At 41.6% G+C, this 21,597-nt stretch overlaps 1 protein-coding gene across 2 annotated transcripts in view; it reads right to left on the bottom strand.

The window, feature by feature from the left end:
* NECTIN3 (nectin cell adhesion molecule 3) overlaps positions 1-20,940 on the bottom strand; it is a 61,182-nt gene extending 40,242 nt beyond the window's left edge. Inside the window, exon 1 of one of the 2 annotated variants that reach the window (XM_085073122.1) lies at positions 20,623-20,940. In XM_085073122.1, the coding sequence (XP_084929248.1) occupies positions 20,623-20,827 (205 nt within the window). In that variant the 5' untranslated portion in view covers positions 20,828-20,940. The remainder of the gene's footprint in view (positions 1-20,622) is intronic. The other variant, XM_085073111.1, reaches the window with a different exon arrangement.
* Positions 20,941-21,597: the final 657 nt, after the last annotated feature.

The raw sequence follows: 21,597 nt of genomic DNA, 5'->3' as shown, positions 1-21,597 counted from the left end.
TCTCCAGAAAGGGAGGTAGAGCTAACAAGATCACTACTCCAAATTTAAAATTTTTACATTTATCTCATCTTCTGACACACGTTCACACTCAAAGAAAAAAAAAAAAAAAAAATCAACTTATCTACGTGACTCTTTTAACTCGAACTCACATATCGTATACACAACACAACATAGACTCCAAAGTGTTTAAAGATCTACAAATTAGTTTAAATCTGAAGCCCCAACACCACATATTTGATTTGGAACAGTATCTCTTTTTTTAATCTCCATCAGTTATTTAACTAGCTTTAGCTGCAGAGCAATCAAGCTAATAGTTCAAACTACAAGCTAATTACCATGCAGATATTCAGGGCTCTCCATAAAGACTTCCACTCGAGAGTCAGTATTTTGCTCAGAGATTGAACTGGAATAACAAGTTATGTGTCTCCTCCAAAATAACACATTTAGAGGCTTACACTGCACAAGGTTCTGCAGGACAAGACACTTCAAGGCCACATTATTCAGGTCCTTAACTGATCTAAAGCACTGGCACAAGGGATATACATTTCTTGTTTTAATGAGGCCTAGCCTTCCTCCTCTTGAAATCTAATACTGAAATCTGACCTTCTCTGCTTCACGTTCACAATAGTGAAGTTTGTCATTCTCAACAAATCTTAAGGATACACTTTGTATTCACTTAGTAATCAAAATGTTTTGTAACTTCTTAAAGTAAACAGCATCACAAAGTTTTCTTACTTTTTTCTTTATATTTGTCCAAGTTTTTACAGATCTTCCTTCCCTTTTTGCTCCCTCAGAATATGTAAGATTGCCCTGCACTGTTTCTCATGCAGCCTGATGAGATTGCCATCTCAAGTACCTTTACATGATTCAATTGCACCCAAGAGGCTACGCACTAACTGATTTTTGATCACACAGTGATCCAATCCATGCTGGCATTAAAGTCAAGAAGCTTACCTGAAATAGCAAGGCATTGACCCTATTCACGTAACTTGACAAAAAGTTTGAAGAGTAAACAAAACAAAAAAATCCCTAAGGCTCACTTCTAGTATTAAAAGCCACAGAACTAGGTGCTGTCAAATACTGACCATGATGACATAATCTGTTCAATAGCAATTCTTAATTAAGCTTCTACCACTAACTGGAAAAAAGATACTGAGGAATTATATGACAACCTTCTTAAAACAACAAAGTATTCATGCTATGAAATGACAGAATACTTTCCACATTTACAGGCTTGTATTTTGTTGCAATAAATGGCAGATTTTTATTTTTCTATATGAATCAGCCATGCACAAGTCTAATTACAAAGGCAATGCATTTTGTTACCTGCTTAACAGCACACCTCTGGCAAGACAGGGAGACCACACTGACACTTTCTAGCCACTGATTTCCCACAATCTGCCAACTATTTCCACAAGACAACATGGCCAAATTACAGAAGAGCATAAAACTGAATTTTTCCCCCTTTATCAGCAAGTTATTTAGCTCATAGGTACATGTGGCCTTAGCACACACTAGTGGCAGGGAACTATGAAGAGTTCCAATCAAGAATGGTGCAGAACAATAAGAACATCCCACTTTGGTGACAGCAAGTTGCTATGTCAGCAGAACTTCCTGTGAAACACTCTAAGGTCAGGCTAAGCATTATTGTTAGGTCAGTTTAATTTCAGCTGACATCAGAAAGCTTAAGACCTATTCTTGTTCTCCTCCTCCTCCTGTGTCAGCACTCATCAGGTACCTAAGAGACCCCAACCTACAAAAACTCACTTGATCTCTTCCTGATTTAACCTGCTGAATTAGCTCAGTCAATCACAAGTGGCAACTCAACAGAGGCAATGAGTACATCTAGTGGCATTTTCAGATTTGTTTAGCTGGAAAATCACTTTAAGACACTGCAAAGAGCAAGCTGAAACCTCAACTTGAGGCTTTACAAAATATATGTTTAAATGACTGGGAAGAGGTCAGTGTGTGTCTTTTGAGCACCAGGGCATGATCAAATTACTGTGTCAAAAAAAGATCAGAACCAAGAAATGGAAGAGATTCAAGATTAAGTAGTACAAAATGCCTCAACACTAGCTTCCAATTAGAAGTGCTAAGCAAGTACTTCGGAAAAAACTACACTTACATCAAAGAGATCATATTATAACCTAGTGATACTCTCACCTAAAGACCTGCTTTGTCACGGCCCTTGCCTGAAGTGGACTGCTAGTTTGCCAATCAACTTTTTAGGGGCAAGTGAGCTGGGATCAGAAACAGCATGAGGTTAGCTTCTATAAGCATTGCATTTACAGGACTCCGCTCAAGTTCCCTTTTTTTTTGCAGTACTTGCCTTGTATTTTTTAAGGAGAAAACCAGGGATGTATTGCTTCCATCTCAGAGAGCAAATCTTAAAACATTGTTCAGTGTTTAGCACACAATATAACAGGCATACAAAAGCCTACCAGAATGAAAAGAGTTTTGGTGAAACGAGGCATAGCTTAGTCTGAAGCCAAGACTACTGACATTCTCAGGCTCTCTCAGGCTGCTTTTTCATTTTACTGAAGTTTAAGGGATTCTATCTTTTAAATCACAGGTCTAGCTTTACCTAAAACCAACAGGAAACTAGGAACATTACAATGTAGCTCATGCAAATACATCACTTGGAAATGGTTCTTTTAACTTCTGTATATTAACTTTTTACTCCTGCAAATGGCCCAAAATGAGGTTCCAGTCTTAACATGGTTTATCACATGAGCAGCTCTCCTCTAGATGACTACAGCCTAATTTCTTACAAAAACAACAGTAAGTCGAACATAATTTCTAGTTGTAAATTATAAAATAAAGTTGCACAAAGTTATATCTTTTCCAAGCAACCTAAAAATCAGAGACTGGCAACGAGAACTACTTGGAGTACAGGAATGCATGAAAAGGCCAGTCTCTTAATTCCAGTGCTGTCTCAGTCAAAAGTTAACTGCTGTTCAAGGAGGGGTTTTACTAACACTGAGCTCAAGACAGAAGGTTTCTCAGTTAAGTGCTGTCACAGGATGTTCTGCAGAATTATGAAATACTAAACCTCCATCTGGGTGCTCCTAAGGGTACAGCTGACAAGATATCACACCATTCAGACAGAAGGATTGTGTTACTCTGCTCCTTCATTCCCCACGGCTGATGGAAGAGACTGTCAGTTATCTCCCTCTGCCTGCTGAATCAACATGTGTATCTACATAGCGAGAGAGAGAGCAAGGAATAATAATAGTTGGGAAGGCTACAGCTACCATTTGCAAGATAGCATCCAGACCCAGAGAGGGGACTCATACTGCCAGTTAAAAGGCCAGGTAGTGCAATACTGGACAAAGAACTATCATCATAGCACAAAGGAGTCAAAGATGACAAAATACGCAAACCTCTTCAACTCCACAATAAACAATTATCAGCAAGACTGACATTTACTACACTGAAAACAAAGAAACAGATTTCAAAGAGATACTTTACTCCAAAGCAACACAAAGTTAAAGAAAAATGTAATTACAACTCAGAGTTAACATTAGCTTGAGCCCAACTCACACAGTAATGAGCTGGAGCTTCAAAAAAGCTCTGCCCTTGAAGTCAGGCATGGCTGTTACCCACCACTCCCATCTCAGAATGCCATTTTCACATGTGAACAGGTGCTTCTGTTCTGGTTTAACTCCACATAAGACAGCACCTGTGCCCCTCCATACTCTTCTTCCCACTATGCTGCACAGGCCTCCAGTATCAAGCAGCAGGAAAATCTAAGACTCTAGAGGAAGTTAAAAAAGAATGTTAGGCTCATTATTCAAATGGAGTTGGGAAGGACACTCTTAGCAAGCCACTGTTATAAGGCTAAAACTTTAACTACTCACCAAGAATGTTTACAAAGTCCAATGAACTTTAAAATGTCATCTGGAATTTCAACTTAAACCATCACTGTCCATTTGACAACTTACATTATAATCTTCTATACATATTAACACATAGCAAATTAAGACATACATGTTTATCCTGATACTGAACTTTCAGATGTTTACAAAAGCATGTTGAACCAATAAGCGAGGCATGCTATGAGGCAGCTGGAAGTTCCTCTGTAATGAATATTTCCAACTCTGTTTAACCAGATCTTCCAATTCCACCTCCTTTAAAAGGAAATTAGCAAGACAATAAGGTACTCTTTTTTCCAACAAATGGGCCAGGCTCAAAAGCAGGACTGGAAGAGAACATCTCATTCTAAGTCCCACTCACTCAAAAGAAGTAATAGTAAGTGTAAACAAGTAGTTCAGAAGTTATCCATATTAACACCACTCCCCCCTAGCCACCACAAAATGCTTCACATTCCCACTGAAATAAATTCAAATCTCTAAGTATCAGAGCAATAGGTATAAATACACAGAAGAGACTGAAACAAGCAGTCTTTAATGTAACTCAAACCTCAGACTGGAAAGTTTGTTAAAGAGTTCCAGATGATCTTACAAATCCTTTCAAACACAAAAGATGAGTCAATAGTTCTGACAAACTGATCTGTTGGGAAGGGTTTAAGTCCTATGTGGCATCCAGTTTAAACACATAACCAAAATATTTAACAGATAATTGGAGGTCAAAAAGAGTGTTGTACGTCTGAATCTTGGTGGGGCTGCTGACTAATGCATTATATACAGAGAAAAAAGTGAAGTTACACATAGCAAACCTTTCCCAGTCAGGCAGAAAAAAACCTTCAAGCTGTAGAGCATCCAAATTAGACTAGCAATCAGCAGGAACAAATCTAAGTAACACATACAGGATGTTAAATAACTGGTTAGAGAGCAAAGACTGTTCTGAAAGCTACATCAAGTATATGGTGATTCCAGTTCAAGAATTGAAAGTGACACTATAGAATATATTAATATAGAAGTATACTCTGCTGTAGCCAACAGCAGCGAGGCTCCATCTGGATCTTGAACAGCACACATCATATATTAGCCATCCAGAGAGTCAGAAAGCAAAGTGTGCTCAAAGGCCTAGAAAACATGACCTACAAGAAAGGACTGGAAGAAGTGATTATTATTCTCCTCATAAAAAGTAACCCAATAAAGGTCCTAAAGTACTTACACTGCAAAAAGAGAATGCCTGCACTACTGAGGATGCCTGTGAACATTAGGAAGGAGATAAACCAGTAAACCATTAAAAACAGTAAAACAGCCAAAAGCAGAACCACAAAAAAGAGGCAACCAAGCCCACTGAAATAAAGAAAACCTTTGATGCTACAGAACATGAATTCCTCAAATGAACACTCTGACCAAAATTACAAACCTCTACAACGTTTAGAAAGGTTTGATATTTAGCAATTAAAAACTAACCTAGGGAACCTAAGCTGATCCTGTACATGTTCAAGGATTTTGTTGGCTTCATTACTGTAAGATTAAGACATTTTTAGTAAAGTAATAATCCAGTCTTCCTTCAAATTCTTGTTAGCCAATATGACATATGTGCTGAAGGACTTCATGACAAGTTCTAATTTCAGGAACTTACTTGCAACATTCCCTTCCATACACTTACATCACTTGCTCTAACATGACCATTGGGTTCACTCAGACCTTGTTACTGTGAGAAGATTTCAGAATACACTCTTTTACAAGTCTCATTCCCAATCCTCTTCTGAGCAACCTGCTGCTTCTTCACCTGTTTAAGACTATTCTAGCTTGCTTTGCAAATCAACAAACCAACCCAGTTATACATTAAGGAAATAATGAAAACGCAAAATAGAAATTAACTTTGAAGACATCTAGAATGGCAGATTTATTTCACTTTTAATGCTCAGTTAGTAGAACTTAAAATACATTATGAAACACAGCACCAGTGCTTTCAGCTAACACACACTTAAAACAGAGCACTTTCAGATACTTTTTTCATCCTCAGGTTAACCCCATTTGGGTTTAACTTGAATATTACAACCTGTTCAAATAAATAGCTACTTTCTTATCAAATGTATTTCTCATTTCCTTCTATTTGTATCCTTTAGTTACTTCTTTTCAGTAGAGGTTCTTATCTTCATCAGAGGGACACAGCCAACTCACAGCAAGTGACCAGTCTCCTCTATCACTTACTTTTTTGAATTCTGGCCCATAAGCAGATATTAATCCTTTGGTCATGTACATAGTAAAAAGCTTTTAACTCTTCAAAGTTTTATACTTGACTCCTCATGAAACCTCTGTTAGCCTCAGTTTGTCCTCAGCTGAGTCATTGTGGCATCCTCAAATCACTCCTTAAAAACAAGTCTTCTCATTCTCAGCAACAAGTACAATTTAGAAGAAATTATAGCCTTCAGCTTTGGGAAAAGTAACTTGTTCTGAGCATGTTCAGTAATCAGTGGAGTTATAACCATATGCTTAGACATAAGGTTAGTGTTACTTGCTTAAAGTTTATTTTAAAAGCTCAATTTCTTCATTTATTTGAAGGGCTGTGAGTTCAAGGTGATGACAGAAATTCCATTCAGGAGATATACAGTAACCTCTAATCACTCAGCTTTAGTCAGCTAATGCTTCAACTTTTCTGACTTCTATAAATCAAATACACAGAACTTCAGTGGCCTTTAAGCCAACTCCATCACCTACAACCAACTGCCTTTCATGATGTAGACAACGTCACACATTACACAAAAATTTGACACTTTCTGGACATCAGTTTATTCTTAAAAGGTTTCAATTCTAGTACACTCTTCAGAGCAATGAAATTTCAAAGCTGGCATTACTACACTTCAAGTTCAAAGAGGATGCCAATACAATATCTTGACAGAGGACATGCTTCCCAGGAGTGCACAGCCTAGTTCAGACCTTGTACAGGCAGCTGCCTTCAAGCCAGACCTCTGGCAAAACTCACAGAACTGACCATCACATACTAAAGGCCTTCTCTGCAACTATACAAATATTATATATTTATAATAAATAATACATATGATGCTTAACACTCTCCTCCACAAAGGATGCCTCATGGGCATCATTGAGCATCCATCAGCTAGCTTAACTATTCAATCACTCACTTCCTTATAAGGTACTTTAAAACTCTAACTCATCTTTAGTCCAGCCTGCTCTCAGCAACTAGTAGTTACGTAAAATTAGGGCACCTCATATTCCAGGAAATGCAATGGATAAGATCTTACTATCCTCCAGCAACACCTACAACTATAGCTTCTATCACATGAATTCTTCCAGAAAAATTTCTCCAACCGTGGTGACTGGTAACAGTCTGGTTGGATAAATACCCTGCCACTTCCTTTCAGACTCCAGACCTCTCCACCTCTCCACTCCTTATTTGGAAAAGTGATTTAACGCTACTGAATGCTATCACAATATAACTTTTCTTTTTTTTGAGGGAAAAAGAAATTGGGGGTGAAGGACTGGGCACTAAATATCACACAAATCTGAGCAGTTACTGCCCATCACTTCTGCTTCATTTCAAAATGTGGAAGTTACCAATGACACGGCATATTCAACAGAATATTCTGCTGCATCTAGCCAAAAACTAGCAAAAATGTGGGTTGGTGTTCCAGATGCCAACCCAGTCCAAAAACCAACTTTCCTTCCAAGTTATATGGTGGTTGTTTCAACACTACCATATAATAAACTTGCCATTACACAGACTAACAGAAATAAAACACGGCAACTGCAATCAGAACCCAAAAATACAATACAAAGCATTCAGTATAGGATTCTTGTCACTGCTGTTTGTTCTCTTTCATTATAAAGAAGCAAGTGACTTTTCAGCTACACAGCAACAGATACATAAGCTGCCATCCTAACCATTAGGGTAACTACAATGTGTGTCTTGCTAAATTACCCAAAAAGCTCATGTCTGTCGCAGAGTCTAAATTCAGAGCATTATTAAGATATTCACTCTGACTTCATTTGTGAGACTGAAGAATTCAGACTCAAGTTCCAGGAATCATTACTCATCAATACCAGCCTGTAGAGGGGAGGAAAAAACCCAGCCAATTGAACCTCCATAGAAATCCTGTGAGGTCTCCAGGCTTGAGAGTGTTTGACAGGTCACGTCCAGCACAGGTGTAAGCTACAGTTATTATTTGCAACCAGGTCACCTACCAATTACCACACACACAAGTGAACTCCCAGGCACAGGTTTGCCAATGATAAATGCATCATGAAGAAAGGCAAACAAGCTCTAACACTGATGTAGAGAATAATGATTTCATGTAGGTAAGAGACAAGGGACATCAAGAGGCCACTTAGTCCTGCTCAAAATAGGTTCAGTTATATCAAACTGCTTGGAGATTCACCCAGTCAAGTTTGGAATATCACCACCTCAAGAACTTTGGGCATCTGCTCCCTCACAGAAAGTATTATTTCCATATATTGGCTCAGGATTTCCCACACTCCAGCTTGTTCCTATTCCCCTGTGTGGCACATCTCTGAAGAAAGCCTTGATCTACATTCTTGCTACCTTCTCATCAGGCAGCAAACAAGAGTTAGATTTCCTTCTCCAGACTGATAGGGCCCAGCTCTTGCAGCCTCTCCTCACACACCCTGTGCTCCAGCCCAGTGACCCACTGCCAGGCTCTGGTAGCTCAGTGTCCCCCTGTTACCATGAGCCCCAAACTGGACACAGTGGACAAAGAGAGGTAAAGGATCCCTTCCCTCAATCTGCCGTCATGCTTAGCAGAGCCCAGGATGAGGTCACCTTTCCTTGCTGTGAGGACAAACTGCTGATATTGCTCAATTTGTTGTTCACCAGGACTCTCTACCTGTGCCTGCCAAGATGCCTCCCAGCACCTTGGACTGCAGCCCACGCTGAAGAATGGAGTTATTTAAGTCCAGATGTGGGCCTTAAAAATCATAGAATTGTTCAGGCTGAAAATGACCTTTAAGATCGAGTCCAACCATTAAGCTAAGAGTGCCAAGTCCACCACTAGACTATATCCTAAGTGCCACAACTACCCATGCTAAGTGACAGCACTCAATATATGATCTGCTCCATAACCTTCCCTGACACTACAGGCTGACAGTCCTGTAGTCCCCTGGATCCCCCTTCCAGCCCTTCTTGTAGCTGGATATCACATTTGCTAACTTCCAGTGAACTAGAATCAGGACTCCTGGTAAATGATTCAAAGTGGCTTAGTGAGCACTTCTGACAGCTTTCTCAGTAGTTTTGGGTGGATCCACAGATCTGTGTGTCTAAATGGCACAGCAGGTCACTGACCATTTATCCTTGGATTATGTGGGCTTCATCCTGCTCCCCAGCCCTGCCTTCCAAGTTCAGAGGTCTGGGTACACAGAGAACAACTAGTCTTAACATTAAATACTGAGGCAAAGAATTCATTAAGTACCTCACCCTTTTCCTCATCCTCTGTCACTGTCTCACCAAACATTCAGTGAAGGATTGAGATCCTCCTTAGCCCTCCTTTCGTTGCTCACATATTTGTAAAAACTATTTTTTATTTTCTTTTACAGCAGCAGCCAGATTACATTCCGGTAGGGCTTTGACTCTTCTAATTTCCTATCTGCAAACATCACAACATCCTTGTAGTCCTCCTGAGTTTCCTGCTTCTTCCAAAGCTCATGAAATCTCCTTTTCCTGAATTCCAGCCCTCTGCTCAGCCATGCCATTCTAGCTCCAAGCATTCTAGACACTCTCATGTACCTCTTCCTCACCTTCCCAGCCTGCCTTTCCTGGAAAGTACAAATCCAGCTAATTGTATGACTCCAGTCATGGAAGGTATCCTCAGCATTGCTGGAATCCAAATGAGATCATAAGTGCTCATTTGTGCTGCCTTCACAGTGGAAGGGATAAAATCAACTTCCATCATATTCCCCTTGGACACCTGTTGATTGATGCTTGCATCTTTGCTTCTGTTTAGATTAGCAAAAAATCAGAGGTCATCTTAACATGCATAGTTGAAAACCCTCCTCACAAATTAGCAATACTTTTGGAAAAGAAACCTCCACCTTACTTCACCAGACAGACCCTGCCTCTGGTTCTGTAGCAGTCGTTGTTCCTCAGGGAAAGTTCAATGACTAGAGAAGTTAAATTAATTAATACCTGATCTTTCATGCATTTCACAGTATTTATACCAGCCAGCACAGCAACGCTGCAGTGGTCAGTCAGAATCTATGTATTAATTATAAAACTGCACAGCACTCATGCTGAAATGACAGTCAACCCAGCTGGCTAGGAGAAGCAATAAAGATATAAATCAAGACATAGCATATTTCTGTGTCTGTATTTACAGACTTGTGCAGTTCTATATCAGTAATTATTTTGTTATCCAGTAACTTAATTTTCCATACCTATATACTTTCTGTTCTTCCCATGCTACACTGCACTTCTCAGACTCCACCTCTCCAATCATTAACAAGGCAAACTTAAGTGGGCTCAGAGAACCAATTAACTGTCAGTTTCTGAATTTCACAATTACTGTTTAACTTTATGTTCAGACATAAGATTTAATAAAAAAGCGATCACATTTAAGCTATGTGTCCTAGAACTATGCTATATTTTACCTACTCAAAGGTAGGGGTGGAAAGGAGAAGGATTTCTGAACTGTTCTTCCGTACAAGAAAAATTTCTGAATTGCTTTAAATAAGCACTCTTATCAGCATTTTGGGTTCTGGGAAGTTTCTGTTTTGGTTTTTCTGTGAAATTAATAAGAAGTACCTGAAATTCTAAGCATTCAGTAATGGTTGTAAACATGCAGCACTCCCTGCCCCCAGCAGTGTACTTCCTGCATTGAAACCAGAAAGCCATTAAAAGTTGGTCAGGAACACTGACGTGTGTGTGATGTCCTTCTAGAGGAAGGAAGAAGACCTTTAACCCTTAGGAAAGCCCCGACTGCCTTAAGCAGACCACTCCTTCACTTTTTATAAGTTGCCTTTCCACATATCACCTACTCTCAGGAGAACCGAGGTCTGGAGGAAGAGAAGGGAGATCGTACTTTGCACTGTGTAAAAAGGGAGGTTGTACTTTGCACTATGTAATGTAGCAAAATCTCAAGCAACTTCAGAAAGACTGCTAAATATTAACTTCACATTTTCACTTACTGTGAAGTTTTAGTGTTATCTTCCAATACTGAACAACTGTGGTCATGCAACTAAATATAAAATAAACTTATTTTGTCAGGAGTGGCAAATCTCAGCTGTCCATGACAAAATCTGATGAGTTACCAGTTACATTACAAAGTTATGGGATGCCTGCTGCTCCCTGCATTGCTGACACTGCTGGCTTTTTTTAGCTCTTAAGGCCACTGTTGCTGCAGGCCATTCCAGAAAATTAACCCTTTTTTGGTCCAGGAACTGCATCACGACAGTAAGTGTAGGGAATGCTGTTTAATATCTCCTCAATTTACTAACAAATTAAATTTTCAGTACACCTCACACTGTCACCCAGCTGTATGCTGCATGGGATTGGTCTTAGTGGCTACTTATTGAAGTAATAGAAAAGATGTAGGTGGATCTTTATTTAACAAATTCTCTAACAGTTATAAATTACATTAGGAGGTAACAATGGGATCCAATTTTAAAGTAAACTTTTAGCAGTCAAATTGCTTTAAAGGAAAAACTTGTTTCAGACTTCACTTGGGCATTTCAATCTAAAACTTCCAACTACTTCTACTTTTCTTCCAGGGCTAGCAGCTGCGATATACTAGCGCCTGCCTTCCCCCTATACACACTATGAGGCTCATTTAGACTGAAAGGGACTTCTGGAGGTTATCCAATCCCATACCCAGCTGAAAGCAGGGCCAACTTTGAAGTCAGATCAAATTGCTCAGGGGTCATACCATAGTCAGGTTCTGAATATTTTCAGGAACAGAGATTCCACAACTTGTTTCAGTGTTTCATTCTCTGTGTGGGAAATCATACTGCTAAAACATTACAGTGATTTCCCTTGCTGTAGCTTGTGTCTGCGGCCTCTTATCCTTTCCCTGTGCATAGCTAAGGAGAGTTTGTCTTCATTTTCCCTCTCACTGACTATTAAACAGAGCCAGCAGCAATTAGGATCCCCCACTTCAGACATTTCTCAAAGCTGAACAAACTCACTTCTCCAGCCCTCTTCATACATCATGTGCTGACTCCCTACCTTAGTGGCCTTCCACAGGCACCTCAGCACCAGCCTCATATTTGGGAGCACAAAACTGTGCATCGTACTTTTGATGCAGTCTCAAGCTCCAAACAGTAGAGAATAATTGTTTCTTTCAACTGGCTGCCCAGTGTTCTCTTCACCTTTTGCACCACAAAGGCACGTACTGACCCACAAGAACCCTTACGTTCTTTCCTATAAATGTACTTTTCACCAGTTTGCACCACATCTCTGCTGCTGCATGGGGTCATTCCACCGTAGAGAGACTTGGGTTGGCATTTGCTTTCAAATTTCACAAGGCTTCCAACAGTTATTTCTGACCTGCAGATATTGCACTAAATCAGCCCCAGTCTCCAGCAGATGAATTGACCCTCACAGTCATCCACAGTATTCACAAACTTGCTGTCAGTGCATAACGACCTGGAAGAGAGGTCAGAATGCAAACTGGCCCTGCACTGGTGCCACCAGTAGCAAGCCTCCAGGTGGACTCCAAACAGCTGATCCAAACCTTCTGAGTTCAGCAGAACACACAATTTTTCACCCAGTTAATAATTCACTTCTCGAACCATATCTCACCAGTTTGGCTACAATGAAATTTTAGGAAATCCTATTAAGAGCTCTTTAAGGTTAATAACACTCACTGTTCTTCCTTTGCCCAGTGTCTTGTCCTACATATTTACAGCAATCTATTCAGGACCCCTTTTCACAGCAATCTCAGATTGTAGAGACACCACTGTAACTGCTTTTCCTCACTTCACTTCAGTTTTCACCTATTTGTAGACATGTCAATTTATTATACCTAAGCCATGTCCCTTGAGACTCATAAAACACAGCTGTAGAGTAATTCTGGAAATAGATCACAAAAAGAACTTTCACTAACAGTTCTACAGTCACACAGTCCTCACCTCTTTCTGCAAGGTAGAGCACTCTGCAGAGTTCTTTAAAGATTTTCCATTAAACTTACACAGAACTGTTTCTCAACAACAGTTTACGTTCTGATTTATCAAAAGGTACCATAAGTTATTAAATATTCAAGTGAAAAAACTGTGATAATCTGGTCATAGTAAAAAACCTTACTATTTTATAGCTATTGAATTTAACAGTTGTGTTATCCATATAGAATCACAGAATTGTTTGGGTTGGAAGGGACCTTAAAGATTAGAACCAGACAATAAAAGCCACATGCAGAAAGCTAAACTACCTCTGATACGTCACAGAACTTAGTATGCTTCTTCCTATACATCCTATCCTGAAGAAATGGCTATATTACACTTGCTAGCTACTGGAGGTGTCTTATTTTATACTACCTCAGCTACCAATAACACATCGAAACTTTCAAAAGGATGCATTTAAATTTCCCAAAAAGTGACTAATGGTATGGTCACAATCATCAATTTCTCATAGTTGACTGCTTTAGAACTACAGTGTCTCTTTAAATGCTAAAGTGCCTTAACGAAGTCATAATAACATTACTTCTGTTTCAAGGAAGTTTATCTGTTGAAGTCAAAAGTGCACTGAAGTGTTTAAAACACAAATATCATCACTGGTTAAGGGCTGAGAAGTGGGGTTAATAATGCAATTATCAATCTTTAAAAATATATTTAAAAATTATATTAAGCTTAACAGCTCTTCATTGCACTTCTCCAACCCTTAGCAATAAACTTTATCAGAGCTAGTTATTTATTGTGGCAAGGGCCAACAGACAATATTGGAGAAATTAAAGGAATTTGGGGAAAGAAATTACTCCAAGTTATATACTAGTCAGAAGTCTTGCTCTCTCAGTTACTCTGTTGCTATGAAGAAGTAACTTGGTATTTGAAGTAATTTAACTTATACTTGATTAAAGTGACTATTTTTCTACCAAATTGTATACACTGAAAAGTTATTAAGTTACCCATCTTGAACATGAGCTCAACTTCGTATTCTTTCTCCACCACCTCTTCATCCAACAAACTGTTTTTAGGTGTGCTTGTCCCAGCAATGATTAGTTTTCAGATTAACCACATGCAGAATGGGTGGTATTTCAAGTAACAAAAGCAACAGAAGTGGGCAAAGCATACTCACACAATACAGGAGTGAGGAAAAGTTAAACCCAACACTAATCTGTAATCTTCTAACTGAGGGGCTAATGAAAAGTACAAATCCAAAAGTAACTAGTAAGTTCATCAGGCTAGCTCAGTTGTTTTTTCCACTTATCTCTACACATACCAGCTATGGAGACCTGCTTGACTAGTCTTTATTCACCTTTAGCAGGAGATTTCCATTTCAGTGACTCCAAATTTTGCACATGCCACCACTGATGGCATTACACTGATAGCACTAGCACCTGCCAAGTACTCAAAACAACAACCACTTTAGGAAAACATTCTGCTCTGTACAAACTAATTCCAGGACTAGTTTAAAAACCAACATTTTCTACAAATCTTGACAAATGGAAAATGAGAAAACAATGAATCCCTGTAGACATAGGAAGTTATCTTAAATGCCACATGATGAAGATCTGATGTGGAGGGGGGCTGGCAAAGGGAAATGGGCAAGAGCTGTCTACTGTTGCAGATAATCCTAGTACCCCGTCAACTCAAGGGGAGTTACACTTCACTAGCCTTCATACTGAGAATAAGAAACATGTCATTTTACAGTATTACAAAATTAAAATTGCTGTTACTCCTATCCACTACTTGAAAAACAACTGGAAAGAAGCAAAAACATTGAACAGAAGAATGCAGTTATGATAAAAGAGGATTGTTTGGAAGCTTGTTACTGCTTTTCACTATCTGAACTAAAAGTGACCTTCCTGATAACACACTAAACTTCACCTACTTTTACCTTCCCATACAGTTGGAAAAAACAAGGTAAAAGGATAGAGAACATCAACAGAAGCTTTAAGACTGAAAGTATTTTCTTCTCTTGCTAACTCATGGACTGAAAGACCAATTTTTGGGTTCACATTTGAAACAGTCCAAAGTCTGAAAGTTAATTACCTGAAAAATAACTCCTGAAGCATTCATATATTGGATAATACAAAAATGTTAGTTTGGTGTTTTCATGACTTCGAAGTTGTGCTACACCTTGAAGCTCTTCATCATGAGCTTTTAAGTACTAAGTTGTGTAACAGGTGACCACTGGGCCAGTTTTTGCAGAATCAATGTAAATATTGGCCATGAGCCCACTCAGGGTTCTCACTCATACACATCTACACCTCCTTTTAATGCACTGTTTTACACCTTCACCACCAAGGACATCCAGAGGAGTAAGACAAGCTTTCACACAACAGCTTTTTTATCTCTCCCCACCATACAGACAAAACCAGGATAATTATTTTCCCTGACAGAGTCTTTACTGCACATTTCACTCTTCAATTGCTTCTCATATATTTCCTTGCCTTTTTTCCACATTCAACTATTGCCATCTTTTCTTTCTTAGCTCTTGTGATTTCTTCCCATACTCAAATGACACTCTTTTCTAGGCAGTCCTTCTGCTTTCTAACCAGGAATAAAGAATACTAATGACCCCTTTACCTTTAACAAGAAAGCTTGATCAACCTATTTCATGCCTAATCAAAGAATTCATCACCATCTTCTTAATAAAAGTACATGACTGCATTTCCGATACCTATGAACTCTAAGGCTCGGAATACAACTGCCCTTCAAGTAAGTACTGCTCAAAAATCTTGTTTTACGCTAACCCTACCAAAAACAAACCATAGAAACACAGAACAGTTTTGGGTAAAGGCACCTTTAAAGACCATATATATACACCTCCACCTCTTCTAATGACAACAAAACCCAACAACATGGGCATAACAAATTAATAATAATTATTTAATTACACACACCTATACCTGTTTTTCACTGAGCAAATCTAGTCACTCAGTTCATAACCACCTATCAGGTGCCTTAGAAAATTCTTCACAGAAACTTCGGCATTACAATCACATACCAATAAGTACAGAAGTCATCAGGGGAAAGACAAAACAACCAAAAAAGTTCCAATAATCCTCAATCAATACAGCACATTCATTCAAAGCTGGAAACAAGAGGTACAAACACAAATAGTGCTAGAGCAGAGTAATCTGTCATCACACAGCCACAGTTAAGAGGCAATGTATGGGGGCTCCAGAGCAGGTGAACAACACAATCTCAGCACTCTCACTTCTTGGCAGACCAGTCTGCAGCTGCACCTTCTGATAAAGAGCTCTGTTTGGACAAAGCTGGATTCAGCCACAGAACAGCAGGTCAGGCCACCTTCACAGCAACAGGCTGCTGTAACACCAGATGCAAAGTAATACCCCAAGTTTATTGCACTTCAACAGATAACCAAATCAGTACTAAAAAGAGACAACATTTACCAACAGCACTTCAAGTAGCTGGCACTTAGCAAGATTAACTTCTGTACAACACATTTTGTATTTCTGTTACCTTAATTTCATTCACTCTGGATTTTGTTTCTAAAATTGAGATTTAGACTTTTGATTCTAGAGCTTCTAACTTATTTTTCCTTTGAGCTCCACAGACGCTCCACTCATCTGCTTCACACACTGTTTTCTGAAGCAACACTCCCAACTCTTTTTCCCTTCTCACGTCAGATGTGATTTACATCTCATTGTGCCTATGGTAAAAGCTCTATTACCAGCACCTGAAGGGCAATCAGCTGGTACCAGTGCTCTGTAAAGGTAACATATTTTTGCTTCTCCTGCTACAGAACAGTCCTTTGTTTCTCAATATCATCCTGCCAGCAAAACTACATAAAAGGGATCAGAAAGAAAACAACCTAGATTTGACCATATTTCTAAACAGGATACTTGATTCTCTAATCTCAAAAACAGTAAATCCTGCTAAAGCCACCTTTTATTCACTATCAAACAATATATATATTCCATGACATAAAATTAAGTTGTTTAGGAAGGCAAGAGAGAAACACTGTTTAAATCAAGTAACTGTTCAACCTCTATGTAGCACAAGTGGCTAAACATCCATCACAATTCTTTTATGATACTCCAAGTGTTCAGATGTTAACTCAAATAACATTGTACTTAATTTCCACATATATGGGAGTTCTTGCACACCAGAAGCATCACAGTGTAACAGTAACATTGAAAATGACAGACTTACCACAATGAAACAGAGCGAAGAATCACACTTTGTATTCCAACATTCCAACGAGTTATCCTCAAATACAGAGTGGACAAACCCTTGGCAGCTTTTTTTTTTTCCCCTAATAATCAAACAATCCAGATTTAAACTCTCCTATCTGTTGTTCCTACCAGCGCAGCTGCTCTGTTTCTTCACACAGCAGTTTCATACACTGCCCAACCTATGACATAGTTCAGCACTATTTCATTCCAACTTTTCAAATACCTTTTATAGCATTCCTGTTCTCTCTCTGTTGTCATATTGCTCCACCAAACACCTGTTCAAATGCACATTTATTTCCATACCATTTAAAAAAAATAAATGCATATTATGACAGGAATTTCTGAACTATTATCATTACATTTGACATACAATAAGGAAAAAACACATTCCATTGTCTTTCTCAACACTCTACTACACCTTCCCATTTCCAAGTAACCTGCTTTCCTTGACGTCCTATTCTTGCTGTGACTTAATCTGAAAAAGCAGTAAAAAAAATTTACAGTCAGATTGTTCTGGTAAATAGTTACTTGGGAATGTTCTCTTTTTTAAAAATTTGTTTTTGTATATGGTACATTGCACACTTATGTTATCCACATCTTTATAATCCAATCCTTCTGGCTCCACTACCAATCTGGAGTTCTATATTACAGGCTGCTTTAAGAAAAAAATTAATTGGGATCTTAAAAAACATACGTACACTGTTTTTTCTGGCATTACTGAGAAGCTTAACATAAACAACATTTCAAATTGAAAAAATAATTGCTTCTTCAACAATACCTGAAAAATGCATGTTGTACATCCTTCCTTTCTGTTCACCTCACTTTATGGTTTTGCTTATTTTTAATTCATGCTTACATTAAAAAAAATGCAAAAAACTTTTCCCTGTGTGCAAAGTAACGAGGCACTGAAATTATGAGGAATTGGTTATTTAGTAGCACACAGGTCCTCATTTACAGCATAACTGAAAAGCATTTGCTGCAACGCAAAGTAAGTTACTTAATAGATTACAGGTGATGATGACGATGATTCTTATGGATGCCATTCATCTCCCCTAGTTCAAGGCTACACATGTAAGTTTAGTATGCACTTCACTGCATCATGCACTGTTTGACTGAAGTGGAAGAAGTACTTTTACATATAACCTGAACCCAACAGTCCCGCTTTCCTAAAAGGAGCAGCATTTATTAAAGTAGGCTTATTTTTATTAAAAAATAGAGAAGCTGCTGTCATTTCAGATTCCTGATATATTTTCCCCCCATCAGTTTTTGGTGTCAGCGTTGAGAGGTTTTTAGCAATATTTCTTTGAGGAATCACAGACCAAATAAATCATTGTTTCTAACTGTCAATTGAAATGACTGGATAAAAACTGATTTGGTTTTATAGTGACATTATTCTACTAGGGTTTGGATTCTTTTGTGGTACCGTTTTCAAATCTTCCTTTTGCTAGCATTATCAGAATTGACTGAGTAGTAGATGAAAGGCGACCAAAAGTAATAAGTTTTGAGTTCCATCAACATGGAAACATGTTTAAAATATATTTAAGTGCACTCTTAAAAGCGACAGTGATAATATTTTTCCTTCATACTCACATGTTACAGTAACAGAGTTAATGAAAACAATTGTGGGAAATTTCAAAGTGAAAAGAAAACTAAAACCTAAGATATTGACCAAAAAACCCTTCCCCTGCTGATTACCTCAAAGTCCAAAAGTCATTAGCAATTTCTTCAGTTTTCCCTTTTGTCCAGAGATTATACTTCAAAACTCTGTACTTGAAGAACAAAATTATTTCAACACAACATTGCCGCTTCTGGTGGATATTCTGAAGTGTTATCAGTGAAGTTCACTTATGCAAAAAAAAATCTGGGAAGACTGACATCCGAATTACAATCATCAGGACTAAAATGGTTGAGGCGCTGTGTGACACTAGGCACGGATGCTCTTAACTCCATTGTTACTATTATCTTCACATTTAGGTGTAAAAATAGCTCGTCAAGGTTATGTCAAGTCTGGAACTTCACCTTTTTAATTGCAAAAGAACAGAAATAACTCTGAACAAAGGGAGGGGAGAAAAGTGCTAGTGCAAAAAGTTCGCCAACCATGTGAAAACTAAGTCTTTGAGCTTTAAAGTTTTGAAATGTGATGCCTTCTCAATATTTACAAACTTAGTAACAATCATCTTTTTTGAAAGCTACATCATTGCCAGAGGGGGGAGACTATTACATGCATGAGCACAATCCTACAGCAGCAGCGCCTCAACTCCCTCCCTGAGAAAGCATTTCTCAGATACTACACAAGTGTTTTACAGTGGCATGGCTTGCTCGTTCCTGGGTATTTTTATCACATGAACCTCCAGAGACTACCTCCTCTAACTTGTTCCTCCTTCATTAAAGAGGGAAGGGACACAGTGTCTCCTATAATAAAATATCCTTGCCAACTATTCACTACTGCATTGGGAATACGACGGCAGGATGAGGATTTTCGATTTGCTCTTCTCCAAGTCTACTTTTATCCCTTATCATCCACTGCTGTAAAAAAAAAGACACTACGCACACTACACCGCATGCAGTACAACATAAATAACTAAATAAATCACGGCTCTGTTTCCAACTGCTACGTCGCTTGTTTGTTTCCCACAGGAAGATGCACGGGAAGGGGGGGTCGGTGATGGTCACGCCAAGCCCGGCGGGGCCCCGCACCGCAGTGTCCCCGGCAGCAGCTGCTCAGGATGCGGCTGATGTAGAGCGAGCACACGATCCCACCTCAGCAGCAGCGGCGAGCGACCCAACACCGAAACTAGCCCGGGGTTCACCCTCAGTGAGAGGGAACAACGACACAAGCCCACACCGCCAGCAGCAAAGCGCGTACTGTTCTTCCCCGCAGGCGCACCCGGGTAACACCAAGACCCTTCTGTCCTTCCCACAGGATAGGACAGGAGAACGGGGGGAATAACCCGTGAATTCTCGCAAACAAGCGAAATCCCTCCGCTCAGGACGGGAATTACAGCGGATAACCTGCCGTCCGCCGGGGGAAGCCCCAGCCCCGGCGGATAAACTTCCCCTGCTGCCCCATCCGGGCCGCGGCCACCTCAGCCCTACCGCCAGGGAAACTTGGCCTCCCCGGACAGCCCCTCTCCCGGCGGCGGCCGCAGCGGCTGTTCCCGGGGGAGAGCGCCCGTGGGTCTCCGCCGTGCGGCTCCGGCTCGGACCCCGCCTTGCATCCCTCCCTCCCCCGCCATCCCAGCCACGTCCCGCCCGGTTCCCCCCGCGCAGGGCGGCCGGCAGCCCCCGCCACCCCTCCCCGCCGCCGGGCGCCACACAAAGTTTCCCTCAACTCGGCCGCGTCCCCCGGCGCTGCCGGGGCTCGGGTTTCTCTCCTCCTCCTCCTCCTCCACCCGCCCCCTCGCCCGTCCACCAAGGGGAAAAGTTCCACTTACTGCAGCAGAAACGAGAGAAAACCAGCCCCAGCAGCCCCAGCCCCGGCCCGGGAGGCACCGCCGAACGCAGCAGCCGCCGCCGCCGCTGCCACCACCGGGGGGAGGCACCGCCACCAGCCGCTAGGAAAAGTTCCCGGCGGGCAGGAGGAGGCGACGAAGAGGGGAAACCAGCAGCAGCCTCTGCAGAGGCTCCAGCCCCTGCCATGCTCCGGGCTCGGCTCACAGTCGCCGCCGCTACGACGCCCGGTCGGTCCCACCCGGTCCCGCTGCCCGCGCCGCCGGCGCCTCCCCACACGGTGCCTGTGTCACTGAGCGGGGCGGGGCGCGCCGCTCCCGCCCTCTCAGAGCGGGCCGCACCACCCGCCGCAGGGAGGGGGGACCGGGGAAAGGCGGGACGCGCGTGCCGTGAGCCTCCGCCGCGACCCCCACCACCTCCCCCCCGCCCCGGGGCTAGTCGCCTCGCCCCCGCCTTCCCCGCCCCTCTCGGTGGGACTGGCAGACGCGCCCCTCGCACCGGGGGCTTCCCGCTGGTAGCAAGGGCGGTGCGGGAGGCTGGTGGGAGGGGGCGCCACGGTGTCTTCCCCCGGGGGGCTGTTGGTACGTCCCGCTCCGCCCCGTCCCTCCCGCCGCCGCCCCGAGCGCAGTCGGGGGCGCCCGGCAGGACTCGGCACCCTCGCCCCGCTATCGCCGCCGCCCTCCGCCTCCTGCTTCCCCCGCTCCTGCTGCCGGGCCGGGCTGGGCTGGGCTGGGGGCCGGCCAGCAGCGCACACCCCGGGCGAGGAGCCCCGGGGAGCGGCTGGGGACCGGCTGCTGCCCGCTCCGCCAGGCGTGGGGCGCGGGCATTCCCGGGCGCCGGGGGATCCGGCCGGGGCCCCTCCCGGCCGGCCGCGGGGGGACGGGCCGGTTCCTCCTCGGCGGGGGCGGCTGCCCGCTGGGCTGGAGCCCTGGCTGGGGCCGCTGGCCGCGGGCGCGCAG

Source organism: Lichenostomus cassidix, chromosome 1 (assembly GCF_008360975.1).
Source record: "Lichenostomus cassidix isolate B80296 chromosome 1, HeHo_3.0, whole genome shotgun sequence".
Lineage (NCBI taxonomy): Eukaryota > Metazoa > Chordata > Aves > Passeriformes > Meliphagidae > Lichenostomus > Lichenostomus cassidix.
The sequence above is the reverse complement of the archived record's forward strand: the minus strand, read 5'-3'. Positions and strand labels throughout refer to the sequence as shown.